Source organism: Vicugna pacos, chromosome 27, assembly GCF_048564905.1.
Source record: "Vicugna pacos chromosome 27, VicPac4, whole genome shotgun sequence".
Taxonomy (NCBI): Eukaryota; Metazoa; Chordata; class Mammalia; order Artiodactyla; family Camelidae; genus Vicugna; species Vicugna pacos.
In genome coordinates, this window is record NC_133013.1 from 6,494,319 (window position 1) to 6,506,533 (window position 12,215).

The 12,215-nt window shown below is 41.0% G+C and overlaps 1 protein-coding gene and 1 long non-coding RNA gene across 6 annotated transcripts in view; one reads left to right on the forward strand and one right to left on the reverse strand.

Annotated features, from left to right (window-relative positions):
- Positions 1-10,233, reverse strand: part of TJP1 (tight junction protein 1) — a 96,162-nt gene extending 85,929 nt beyond the window's left edge. For all 5 annotated transcript variants that reach the window (XM_031672139.2, XM_031672138.2, XM_031672137.2 and 2 more), the window contains exon 1: positions 9,807-10,233. In XM_031672139.2, the coding sequence (XP_031527999.1) occupies positions 9,807-9,833 (27 nt within the window). In that variant the 5' untranslated portion in view covers positions 9,834-10,233. The remainder of the gene's footprint in view (positions 1-9,806) is intronic.
- Positions 10,234-10,467: 234 nt separating this feature from the next.
- On the forward strand, positions 10,468-11,835 carry LOC140689683 (uncharacterized). The gene is made up of 2 exons (XR_012064716.1): positions 10,468-10,826; positions 11,481-11,835. It is a non-coding gene; the product is annotated as an uncharacterized lncRNA (long non-coding RNA).
- The last annotated feature ends 380 nt before the right edge of the window (positions 11,836-12,215 follow it).

Consider the following 12,215-nt stretch of genomic DNA (forward strand, 5'->3'; position numbering starts at 1 on the left):
AAACAAAAAAGCAATTGGCAGAGACTCTAAGTGCATGAGGGTTGGAGGTGGGGACGCTTTCCAGGTAGAGAAAACAGCATGTGCATGAGCCCGAGGGCAGGAAAGCGCTTTTTTCATTCAAACCACACTTGAGAGTTTATTCTATGCCAGACACTGTGTTAAGCTCCATGATAAGAGGACATGTTAACGTGGCCTCTGTGTTTTTGGAGCTCACAGCCTAACATGAGAATCGGACAGTCCAAAACTCTCAGAACTGCATGTACTGTCACAGGCTTAGATCAAGGAAAGGAAATGAGTGCCCTGAGAGCAACTCACGAGGAATCTGGCAGGAAGCTCCGTACCTGCTGGGAACTAAAAACAGCACAGCCCAGTGTGAGGACAGAGACCAAGGGGGAGAAAGAGGCAAGTTGAGGCCAGAGGGGTCTCTGGGGCCAAACAACCCTATAGCACTTTACTGATCATATTATACATGCTGGTCTTTTACTTCTAAAGGCAATGAGCCTAGAAGTCCTAGGATAAGTATTTGTACCGGGGCAAAGGGTACTCCCCAAACTTGGATTTTGAGATCATTTTAGAAAGAAAGATCATTTTAGAAAGGGGGGTGACGGGGCATGACACTACTTAGGAGGCACTATAGGAATACATAGAATACAGTGGGTGTATGGGCCTATGTGTTCGGGGGAGTAGTGTGTATGTGCGTGCGTGCGTGCGTGTGTGTTTGGGAGGGGGGTGTAAATGGTAGAAACAAATGGATGGAACAAGTGGAGAGACGAAGTGCTCAGAAGGTAAAAAAATGAACAGAATAGAATCATTTATCATATCGGATGAGTACCCCAAATGAGCCAGGTGCACTGAGTTTGGCTAGTCCTTAATCTCTATTTCCTGATTCATCAGACTAAAGACTGCATCTCTTACTTAATGCTATTGTAACAAAATTTTCAGAACTATGTCAGGAGCTCAAGGACCTTCTCTGAAACCACAGAACATACTGCTGATCTGGCACTCAACCTACAGGCCAAACTCTGTCCAGTATAAAATAAATACATATACATAAATCAGGTAAATGTTTGTACAAGTGTGCACAGAAATGCCCAATTCCTACATGCCTCTTTTCTGATATTAAGATGGGCTTCACTTAAAATGTTTTTAAAAGACATAGCTAAGATAATGGCTCACTCTATTCTGAGTGCTGTGCTAAGTGTACAACAACCCTGCATTTTACGGATGCAAAACCACTATCAACTGATAGACTCAAGATAAAGACTCCAGAACCTAAACCCGTAAAGTGACAAAGACTTAAGGGTTATTCGGTGGTAACCTCTTCAGTCCTTATATTACTTGATCTCTCTGCGCAGGATCTGGCCTGTCAACAGACAAGGTCCCTCTCCTAAAACTCTCTGTCTACCTCCTGATGGCCTTTCTCTGTGCCCTACACTCAGACCTCATTCAAATTAAGAACCTGTATACACCAAAAGACCATTAAGAGGACCACCAGATTGGGAAATATCCCTACAATGCATATAACCAACCAGCTTTTATCAAAAAAAAGAAAAGTAAATCAGTAAGAAGACAATCAATCCCAAAGAAAAATAGACAAAAGACTGGAACAAAGCATAAACACGGAAAGTTGCTCAATCAACTTCATCTGGTCAAAAACTGCAAATTAAAATTACAATGAGACTTACTAAAGACCAATTATAAAGGCTAAAATTAAAATGTCTGATAATAGCAAGTTTTGGTGAAAGTGCAGAGCAACAGAAACTCTCATTCGCTATGATGCAGAGTGTAAACTGGTACAATCTCTTCGGGAGAGACATTATTTACTAAAATTGAAGACACTCTAAATCCAGCAGCAATTCTATCCCTAAATACATGTCTTAGAGAAATATGTGCATATGTTACCAAGAGACATGCACAAGTGTTCAACGAAACATTATTCTTAACAGCCCAAATTAGTAAATAACCTAAATGTCCAACAACAGTAGAACAAACTGGTATATTCATACAAGAAAATACTAAACAGCAACGAAGATGAATGAATTCACATGCAACAACGGAGAGGCAAGGGGGGAAGCTTCTGAGGAGATGGCAATATTCTACTCCGTGATCTGGGTGGTGTTTACATGGGTGTTCACCACGTAGCAATTTATTAATGTACATTTGCTTTATGTACTTTTACACAGGTGTTATTATTTCACAATAAGAAGACATAAAAAGTGAAGTCAGCTGGCAGCTTGTAAGTCAGGGTAATTTACATCAACTCTGTATTTACAACTGGTTCCGAAAAACTGGCAGATCAGGCCTGCCCTCCTCCAGGCCCACATCAGCTGGAGCTGGGCCACACCCCCCTCTGTCAGATCAGCCTGTGCTCTCGGCCCAATGCCACAGCACCCTCTCTTCCGCCTTCATGATTCATGCTACACGTCCGGTCTGAGACTTGCCCAACTCGCCCAACGACATTCCACACAGACACTCCTTTCTCCCTGACAGTCCTTTACAACCCATGATCGTAAAAGCATGTGCATGTATGAGTTACACAGCACAAAAGCAAGTGTGCGATTAGCTAGACCACGTAAATTTAACTTTAGATTCCTCACCTATAAAAGAGATTAGAGCAGCACCTGAAAGAATTAAGGTTAGATCAGATAAAGAAAATAAAACACTTAGTACTGGTCACAGAATTGGCACTCAGTCTTAGGAGGCTATTCTTTATTAGTAATACACACTTGTCATATTTACAACTCCAGTGAAAATCTGCTTGCCATGGCCACTGTCTTCTGATTTTACAGGAAATACAGCATCAGAATAGGGGCCGGTATACATCTGTTTAATTAAATATTCCAGTATGTTATCACGGTTTTTAAAAAAACAGTAAGTAAATCTTCCAAAGTTCCTTGACATGACACCGCTGGGAAAGATTTCCTACAATTCAATACTTGAAAAGTAGGTTGGTATTTACTTGCTTTTGCCAAAGCACATATTTCTCCCATTGTGGCTTTTGCTGATCTGATCACTGTCAACTAAAGGGATCCCTATACCACGGAGTATGAAAATATGAAAATACACTTTAAGATGATGGATTGCTAAGACCTTTTAAGTCACAAAATGCCTGCAAAATTAAAATTGACTTTTCAAGGTGAACATCATATGAACATCAAAAACAGCTTACTACCTTTCACATAGTTTAGTGATCCAGTGACTAGCCAACGCATTTATCTAATTCTTGTCCCTCAGACAAGTATACACATTTTTCTCCAAAACCTACAAAAGTCTAGTTCAAACTATCTTTTCCAGAAGCCAATCTGGCAGTAAGCCCTCATAAAATGGAATACTCTGAATATCATCTGTGAATACAACCAAGCGAATGAACCAGTTACCCACACATCGACCATCTCACAAACACGATACTGAGCAAAAGAAGCCACACACAACAGAATCTGTCCTGGAAGACTCTGTAAAGTTCACAGGCGAACTACAGTGTTAATGGAATGCACAATTAAGTGTCAAAACTATAGGGGAAAACTAGAAAAGAAGCACTATAGAAGACAAGATAGGTGTACTCTTTGGGGAAAGGAGGGTATGACCCAGAAATGGCACGGCAGGGATTCCAGCACGCACCACCATGTACAGTATTTTGTTTGTCGCTTTCTGCCCACATGGCTAATGTTCCAGGAGCACAGTACAGCGATATGCTCACTACTCTATTCTAGCACGTAGGACAGTGCCTGGTACAGACTAGGCTGGCAAGAAATATCTGCTAAATATAGAATACAGTTTCAAAAATCCAAGTTGTTAGGTATTTCACAGCCTGTTAGACCCTAAATCTAACAGTAACAGCTGGCTTACTGTCCATTTTCCACGTCAGTATATTCAAGGAGTTATAAGCCAATTCTAATTACTTCATAATTCTTAATCTTTTTCTCCTGCTGAGATACTTTAACTAAAGGCATGCATACAACCCTTTATGAATGTACTCAGATTCAAATGAAACATTTTTTTCAGAAATGAACAAGGAAAATGGAGGAAACTCATGTGTCACAGCAAGCCCGGGCCCTGGGTATGATTCCAGCACCTTCCCCAGTCACCAAAGCACACCAGGATGTCGCATTAGGATACAATGGCCATAAGTGTGCTCATATTTATTTTAAGATTAAATTAAGCAAATTCTTCGGATCTTAAAAATGAATTACACATTTCACAACTGATCACAGTATACAGCAGCTGGAAACTACAAGCTTTTAGGGGTCAAGGGTCCAAAACAAAATGTGTTCAATGCTTGTTGAACTAACAAAAAGAAGGTCATTACTGATATCCTCCTGAATTTTAGAATAATAGAAAGCAATCATAAACTAAGTTTAATTCAGTCATCAGAAACGGTGTACAAACCCCAAAGACTACTGGTGACCATTCAAAAAAGTGAAAATTCTTCAAATAACCTAGGGGAAAAAATGAACTTTCTCTCTCTGAAAATGTATACTATTTTTAAAAAACAAAAACAGTAAATATTTCAGCAAATCAAAAAAAAATTTTTTAATTTAAGCCAAGTATATATACTGATCTTCTGTTCCTAGTTAGTCTCCATGTAAAATAAGGAACCAGAACAGTCAGGTCTTCATCTCCCTTCTGGGCAGGATAAATTGGAATGATGGAGGTCACTCATCAGTTGATTTACTTCCCCGCATTCTACCAGCATCAAAGAGGCAGGATGTCCTCACCCAGAACTGAAGCACATCTGCAACACCATCAAAACTGATCCTTCCATCTATCCTAAAGTTCAGGGCTCCCTGAGATTCCGTAATTAATACTAACTGTATGACAGTCAGAGCTGGTTATTAAACCTCAAATGGTGTTTTACCGTATGGTCTTTGGCAACTTTGGTTTTCCCATGTTAAAACAGTGCTCTGTGGTGTATCATTCAGAGTCCCTTCTTTTCATCCATTTTTAGGATATAAAATGAAATTTCCTACCCATGTAATCACCACACACTTCTCATTAAGAATTTATCTCTTTAAGAAGGAATGGAAATAAAGCACCTGGCTAACCCATTAAGGAGCAACCTGAAGCCACTCTTCTCTGCAATAAATAAATTAAGAAGCCCTCTAGGTCAGAGACAGCTAAAGGTCTATTTTTATTGCCGGCTTACATTAGAAATACTGTACTGAAACACGCCAATTTTAGATTGCATTTAAAACTCAGTGAACTGTCCTAATGTTCTCTTTCTACAAGATTAAGAGTTGTTAAACAAAGAATCGTCTTTTGAAATTCAGAGATGCAAAGCAAGTTCTCAGCAAACATTTCTGAAATAACATACTAGGCATAAACTATCTTTTAATCTTCTTTAACATCTGATCAAAAACTCTGCTTATTAATAAAGAAGAGCTCTGCTCATTCCACCAGCTAGTCTTCAGTCCCACTCAACCCTGAGTGCGTACACACTACCCAAGCCTGGCAGGAGCTGTGACTGGCAGACACGGGAGGGTGGGACCACACTTGGATTTACAGCCGGGCTCCTGGTCTCTCATTAGACTGAATTTTTATCATGTCAGAGCTATGTCAATGAACAGGACTGTGTTTCCAAATTTTTCACCACAGTTATTATTTTTAATAACATTTCCCTTAGCAGCATGGTGGTCTGTCTTACTTATACTCAGTTTTATTCTTAGAACTGTACTGAGTTTATCTTTGGTCTCTAAATAGAAAAAAGACTAAAGAGCAAGTAACAGTCAGGGCCAGTACATTGTTACCAGGATTGGGGGGGGGGGGTGAAACTACTGTAATCTTTTTCCTTCAAACCAAACAGGAAACCGTACTATATACACTACATGACAGCTCTCAAAGCCACAGATTTTTGGTTTCAATCTCATCATTTGTTGGTGTGGATGGCTGTCTTTATCACTCGCTGACAGCAATCAGTAGGCAGAGTCTTTCTCGACTATGAAATAAATGTTCACTTTGCAAGTTTCTAACATGAAAACATCAGTATTCTTTTAAAAAGAAAGAAAAGTAAATAGGGTCTTTCCTAGCAATGTAGGACCATCTGTACCACTGCTCAATCTGGGGGGGGAAAGCACTGTATAATTTGAAAAATATCTGTCTTACGGAGCTGTCCTAAAATGAACCCGAGTTGTAAATGTGGTCAGGATTATCAATCAAGTACATAAATGACAGTCTTAGCCACAAGTGTCTAAAATGCCAAACATGCTAACATGAAAAATTAAATGCTTCTGCCTTAAATACTATAAAAATATTTCTAGTGACAAGTACTGTACAAACTTGTCAGGTACAGAAAAATGTTACTACAGTGGAGCTCATTAAAAGTTGGCAGACACAATCAGGTGAATTCTCATAAAGTGCACTGAGTTTTTAGTTTACCTTTACAGCAGTATGAAGCAAATTCGTACCGATCACTCAGCATCAAAATTAAAAGTACGTCATAACAGCCACTCAGGACACAATTCCTATCTACAAGGACTAATTTTGTAACTAGTTTTGTTCATTTAGCTATGTTTTACAGTTCTTAACTTTCAAAAGTTCAGCTATTAAGAAAAGTCCATTGTGCCTTCCTTGATACAATAAATCAATTCCTGAGAAGTGGTGTATATACTTTCCATACTAAACTACATTATAATTCCTAGAAATAATCATGGGAAAAAAAATGTGTTCCCAAGACATACTGGAAATTCTTAAGCAGCAAAATCTAATAAGCATATATAACAGCATAATCTTAAATTTTATCTCTTCCTTTCAAGTGAAACAGTTTGAAAATCCAGAAGTCACTGCACTACCTCCAGCCACTTTCCATGATTCAACCAACGGAAATGTTCCTAATAACTATTCATATCATTTTCTTACATTATTAAACAATTCCCTGGTGAGACTGAGAATCATCCTCAAATTCCTATTTTCAACTTTTGAATAATTTTGTATAAGGTACACTGGTAATTCTGTTTGCAATTCAAATGTGTATCACACACATAAAAAAATTTTCCTTTATTACTTAAGTTAGTATCATGTCCAGAGAAGCCCTTTCAAACTCAGGTATATTTTTTTAAAAGAACATCCTATATGATTTATCTCATTTGTACTTTTTCAAACATCGGATGGGGGAAGGAGGGAAGCACTGTGGCCTAAGGCAGAAAGCTAATTTTTTTTTTTTAAGGATAACCAAAAGTCCCAGCACTATTTACTGAATAACCCATCTTTTCTCCAGTAACCTACTGTGGTATTTTTATCATATATTCTTAATTTTCCCTCTTGCTGGCTGAATGAATTTAGGTAAGTTACTTTACTTCTGTTTCAACTTCCTCAACCATAAACTGGGGATAATAATAGTGCTCAGTTCACAGGGATACTCTGAGAATTAAATAAGTTAATTCATGCCAAGCACTTAGAACAATACCTGCCACACATTAAATGCTGATGATCGTAATCACTAATGGCTCATAAATACATGGATGTTTGTGGACTCTGTGATCCCAATGTTCATTCCTGAGCTGAAATACTACTTTACATTACTTTGCACTTGTAACTCATTAGGTTTTCTAATAAGGTCTCCTTTTCCCAAAATTTCATGGCTATCATTATTTTCTCAGATAAACCTTATCAATATGTCACGTTTTCTACAACAGCACACTGGAATTCTATTTGGAATTATATTAACATTTATACATCAACTCGAGGCAATTTGGTATATTCTACAATAGTGATTCTCCCCATTTGGAAAGTGTATTTTCTCATTTCATTTATTGATGTTTTGTTTTACAGCCTTCTTTAAAATTAGGTAATTTACCAACAAGTGTTACATTCACTTCTAGGTACAACCTTTTCGGAGAAAGATTCAGTGGTGAATATCAAAATTTTAAAAGCACATACCCTATGACCCAGAAATTCCATTTTTAAGACTCTGACATACAGTAACACCATACAAGCCAAGATATAAAAGTATAAGGCTACTTATTACAACAACAAAATCCTGGAGAAAAGTTAAATGTCCACCAATAAGGCAATAATGACCCTTAGAGAAGAGTTCTACAAACTATTATGCTAAAAACAAAGACAGCAAGCTGCAAAATTAATGTCTTCATTTTTCTTAAAACTGAGGAGCGGGGGAAACTAAAACATTGTATGTAAAGTGTTGAGGACACAGCCTGGTTCTTATTAAGCATTTTAATCCCCTTAAAAAATGAAATATGACTCGATTAACTGGTTGAACATTATTTCATTTCACCTATTTTTCATGGCCTGCCTGCTCTACATAAGATTTTACGGTGGTCCCATAATTAGGCTTAAAAAAAATTAAGTTTTCAATTCACATTTTACTCATAAATATTCAAGAATGCAAAAGTCCCAACAATGTAATGTGTAACTGATGATACTTTTCAATATGCCATAGAAATCTCTATACCATAGTTCAGTAGGAAAAGTATGACTCCTTCTAAATCATCTTACTCTGGCAATACGTTGAAAATTTATTTCTCTCCAGATCTAAAATAACCTTTTTAGAGTGTATGGTCTTGGATTATCAAGTGCCAGGGATCCCACTACAGGAACAAAGTGACATTCTCTGTAATATGGAAACAAAGACTTTCCTCCTAAGAAAGGAAATCCCAGAATAGGTAAATAATATGAGCTTATTTTAAAATCACACAGAATTTTGCCTTTTCGTCTAAATCTCGAGATCAAGTTTTATCATTGGATTGTTCTTCATTGATGTAAGGTCAAAAAGGTACACGTGAAAGTATTCTCAAAGGGAAAACACTAAATTCCTTAAAAGAATTTATTCACTAACTTCTGCCAGCCAGAAAACAAGGTCTGGAGTTCAGAAACTTCAGAGCCATATTATACCATATTAATAAGCATTTCAAGCAAAAAACAGATACATAAAACCACTGCCTCCTGAAGTACTTCACTACTGTTTGAAATAATGAATCGATTTTTAAGGGAGAAGATTTTTACTTTTCACATTTCTGTATTTCCCAACTGTTTAAAAGAGCAGGTACTATTTTACGATGAAAATGTGCAAAAGAAGAGGAGAATATTACCTGACTTTTCAGCTTTTTTATATAACTTACAAGTTGGTTTCAAAGCACTGAGAAAATGGCACAATACTTCAAAGAACATGGAAAAACTGATAGGAAAAAGTTACTTTTCTGATGAACCCATAAGTTCGCTAATTTCAATTTTTAAGAGTTCATCTTAGGGTTCATTTGTAGGGGTATTCCGTGTTACTTTTGAAAGTTTAATTCAAAGTAAACTATTACAAAGTGTTAAGAGGTTAATTTTTTTCCACTTAAATAATTTTTACCCTAAATAAATAAGACAGCATGAAAAGAAAAAAAAAAAAACCAACCCAACCTACTACACACAAGCCGAGCGTTTTGCTGTCTTGGTGTCTTATCGCTGCCACGCGCATACCAGCGAGAGTGACATCAGAGCGAAACTGCACGGTTTCGCCGGGGACCAACCACTCCCGCAAGGACGGCAGAACCCGGTCGCGGGAGGCGGCACCCGAACCCTGACCCCGGACCCGTGAGCTCGCGCCGGGACCCGCGGTGCCCACTCCCCGCGCCCAGCTCCTCGCCGCCCGACCTGTTGCGCGCCCCGCCCGCCGCCACGGTGAGCCGGGGCCAGAGCCGAAGCCGGGCCGGGCGCCCACGGCGATGCACCTGCCCCAGCGCCGGCCCTGCGCCCGCCGCCCCTTCCCGGGCCCCTGGCCGCCCTCTCCCGCCGCCCGACCGCCCGCCGCCCCAGGCCCTGCCGCCGCCTGCGGGCAGGAGGGCGGGCCCGGCAGCCCCGAAGGCGCTCACCTTGGCTGCCGCGGCCCTGGCGGACATCTTGTCTCCCTCTGGAGCCGCGCGAGGCTCCCGGACCCGAAACTCCGCGCCACGGGCCAGCCGGCTCCTCACGCCGCGGCCCAGATAAACATCTCCCGAGAGCGAGCGGGGTGGGGCGGGGGCGGCAGGGAGGCCCGGCCCACGGGGAGGGACTCAACTCGGACAAAAGTCCGGGCAGCGCCGCCCGCTCGGTCTCCTCACGGGTGCGCCCGGCCGGCGCCTCCCTCCAAGCGCGGTCCCCGCTCGGCCTCCCGCCGCGCTCGCGCCTCGGAAGCCTGCTTCCGCACGTAACCGCCCGGGAACGAGCCGCGGGGAAGGGACGTGGCGTCGGCGGGGGGAGCGGGAGCCGGCAACCGCTGACGGCCACGCAGACCTGCCAGCCCGGCCGGCCCACTGAGCATGCCCGGCCCGGCGGGGCGGGGCCAGATGCGGGGCGGGGCCACAGGTGGGCGTGGTTGGCGTGGGGCGGGGCCATCAACGGGGTGGGGCGAGCCGCCGGGTCCCGCTTCCTCCCCGGATCCCACCCTAGGCGCGGAAGGAAGAGCCCAGTTTCCGAAGTAACTTGGCGGAAACTGAGTTTCCGGCGGCCTGCGAGTCTTCCTGTTTGTTTGCATCAAAGGTCCGGCAAGAATCGCCCCCAGGAGAACGGCCCTGAGTTGTGCACGTGCCCCTCGAGGAGCCAGGCCGGGGGGGCGGCGGGCTGGGCGGTCACAGCGGGTACCGGACGCGGGGAAGAACCGCTGTCACGGCTGCGTTCCGCTGTTCCCTGAGGCAGATAAGTCTCTGTAAAGTGCGTCCTGGCTTCGTCTCCGAGAGCTCTCGCGCTCGGAGCACCGGCTGTCCTAGATCTGGTCTGAGGTCACGGGCAACCCTAGGCAAGCAGTCCTGGCCCACCCACATGGGGCCTCCAGACACAGCCAAAGTCTTTCTTCAGCCCATCTAGACAGGGATCTCAGAAGCATATTTTTGGCATCAAAAACGTTGAAATTCTTGGTGAGTGAAGGGGTCAAGCTGCCTTGCATTTCTAACCCAGTTCCTCTAGCTCACGCTGGGCAGAAAAGGAGGTTTGGTCCCCAAGTCCAGTTTAATCAGCCACTACGCAGACTTCCCACAGTGCAGATAGCCTTGCTGAACACCAAGAAATACTTAAAAAACCAATTCCAGCCTCATTATTCTCCACAAATGTCAGAGATTCTTAGTTACATAAATGGTAACATCCTTAAAGTACTTAGTATAGTGCCACAGAAGGTACACGAGAAATGGGGGGGAGCATAAAGTCAGGCTTTAGACGATGGTTCTCTTTACAATTCAACTCTATGAAAAGATCAAACTTCTCTTAATCAAGAAATGCCGGTATATCATACATAAATATCAATTAAGATTTCACAGTAAAATACCATATATTTTGCAACCTGAAGCTATCGAAACTAGAAAAAAGCATTCTGCAAATCAAACCCTATCCTTTCCCTCCATCCCCGACACGGAAATGGTTGAAGTCACTTTTGTTTTCAAGTCTTGTTGTATAAGATTGTTTGTTTTTGGACAAAGAGTATTTATTCAATCTTTTAAGAATTGTAATTAAAATTTCCTTATGAGCAAATGCTTTTTTTTAAATTGCGGAACTATTATTTTTTTTAATTTTAAAAGGTGGCTGTGGAAGATGCTCCACATTATCTTTACCAGTCTCCCCATTTAATAAGATGTGCAACCAACATGACTTGCCTAGAACCAGGTATAGTATCTTTCTCAGATCTACTCCCAGAGATATTCAAATGCACCAAGACCTTTTCTCTGTTCTCATTTGTCACATTTCATCAAGCCTGCCATATATAATTTAAATGCCAGATTACATACGGATTTGTCGAAGATCTAAGACACCTGATTACCATTTTAGTTTATTTTACTTTTACCGTGGTTTAAAAAATAATGAAATCAAGCGAGAAATTTCACCTTTGAGAATACTGTGCTTTTAAAACTACATTAATAAAAATATTTCAATGAATAGTAGTATCCTCTAAAAATTTTCAATAATATTTATATCTAAATTGAGCAGTATGATGTATTTTTATGTATCTCCTTTTCACTAAAGAATCGAGAGAAAGTTTTGTCATTTGTAAAAATAAAGATTGTCACAAATTAAAAACACGTCTCCATTCCTATGGTTTATTTTTGAGGAGATGCTCTGATAAGAAGTAGAAAGCATGAAGCATAATATCAGAGAGTTGCCTCTTTAACAATGAAGAATTTATCCACTGAACACCAAAAACATCAAATTATATCAAAACTTCAATGCTTACATATGGAGGTGGTTATAGCACCTTAGATCAATTATATGGGAAGAAATACAAGCAAATTTGTGACTCATTTAGAATCACAATAAAG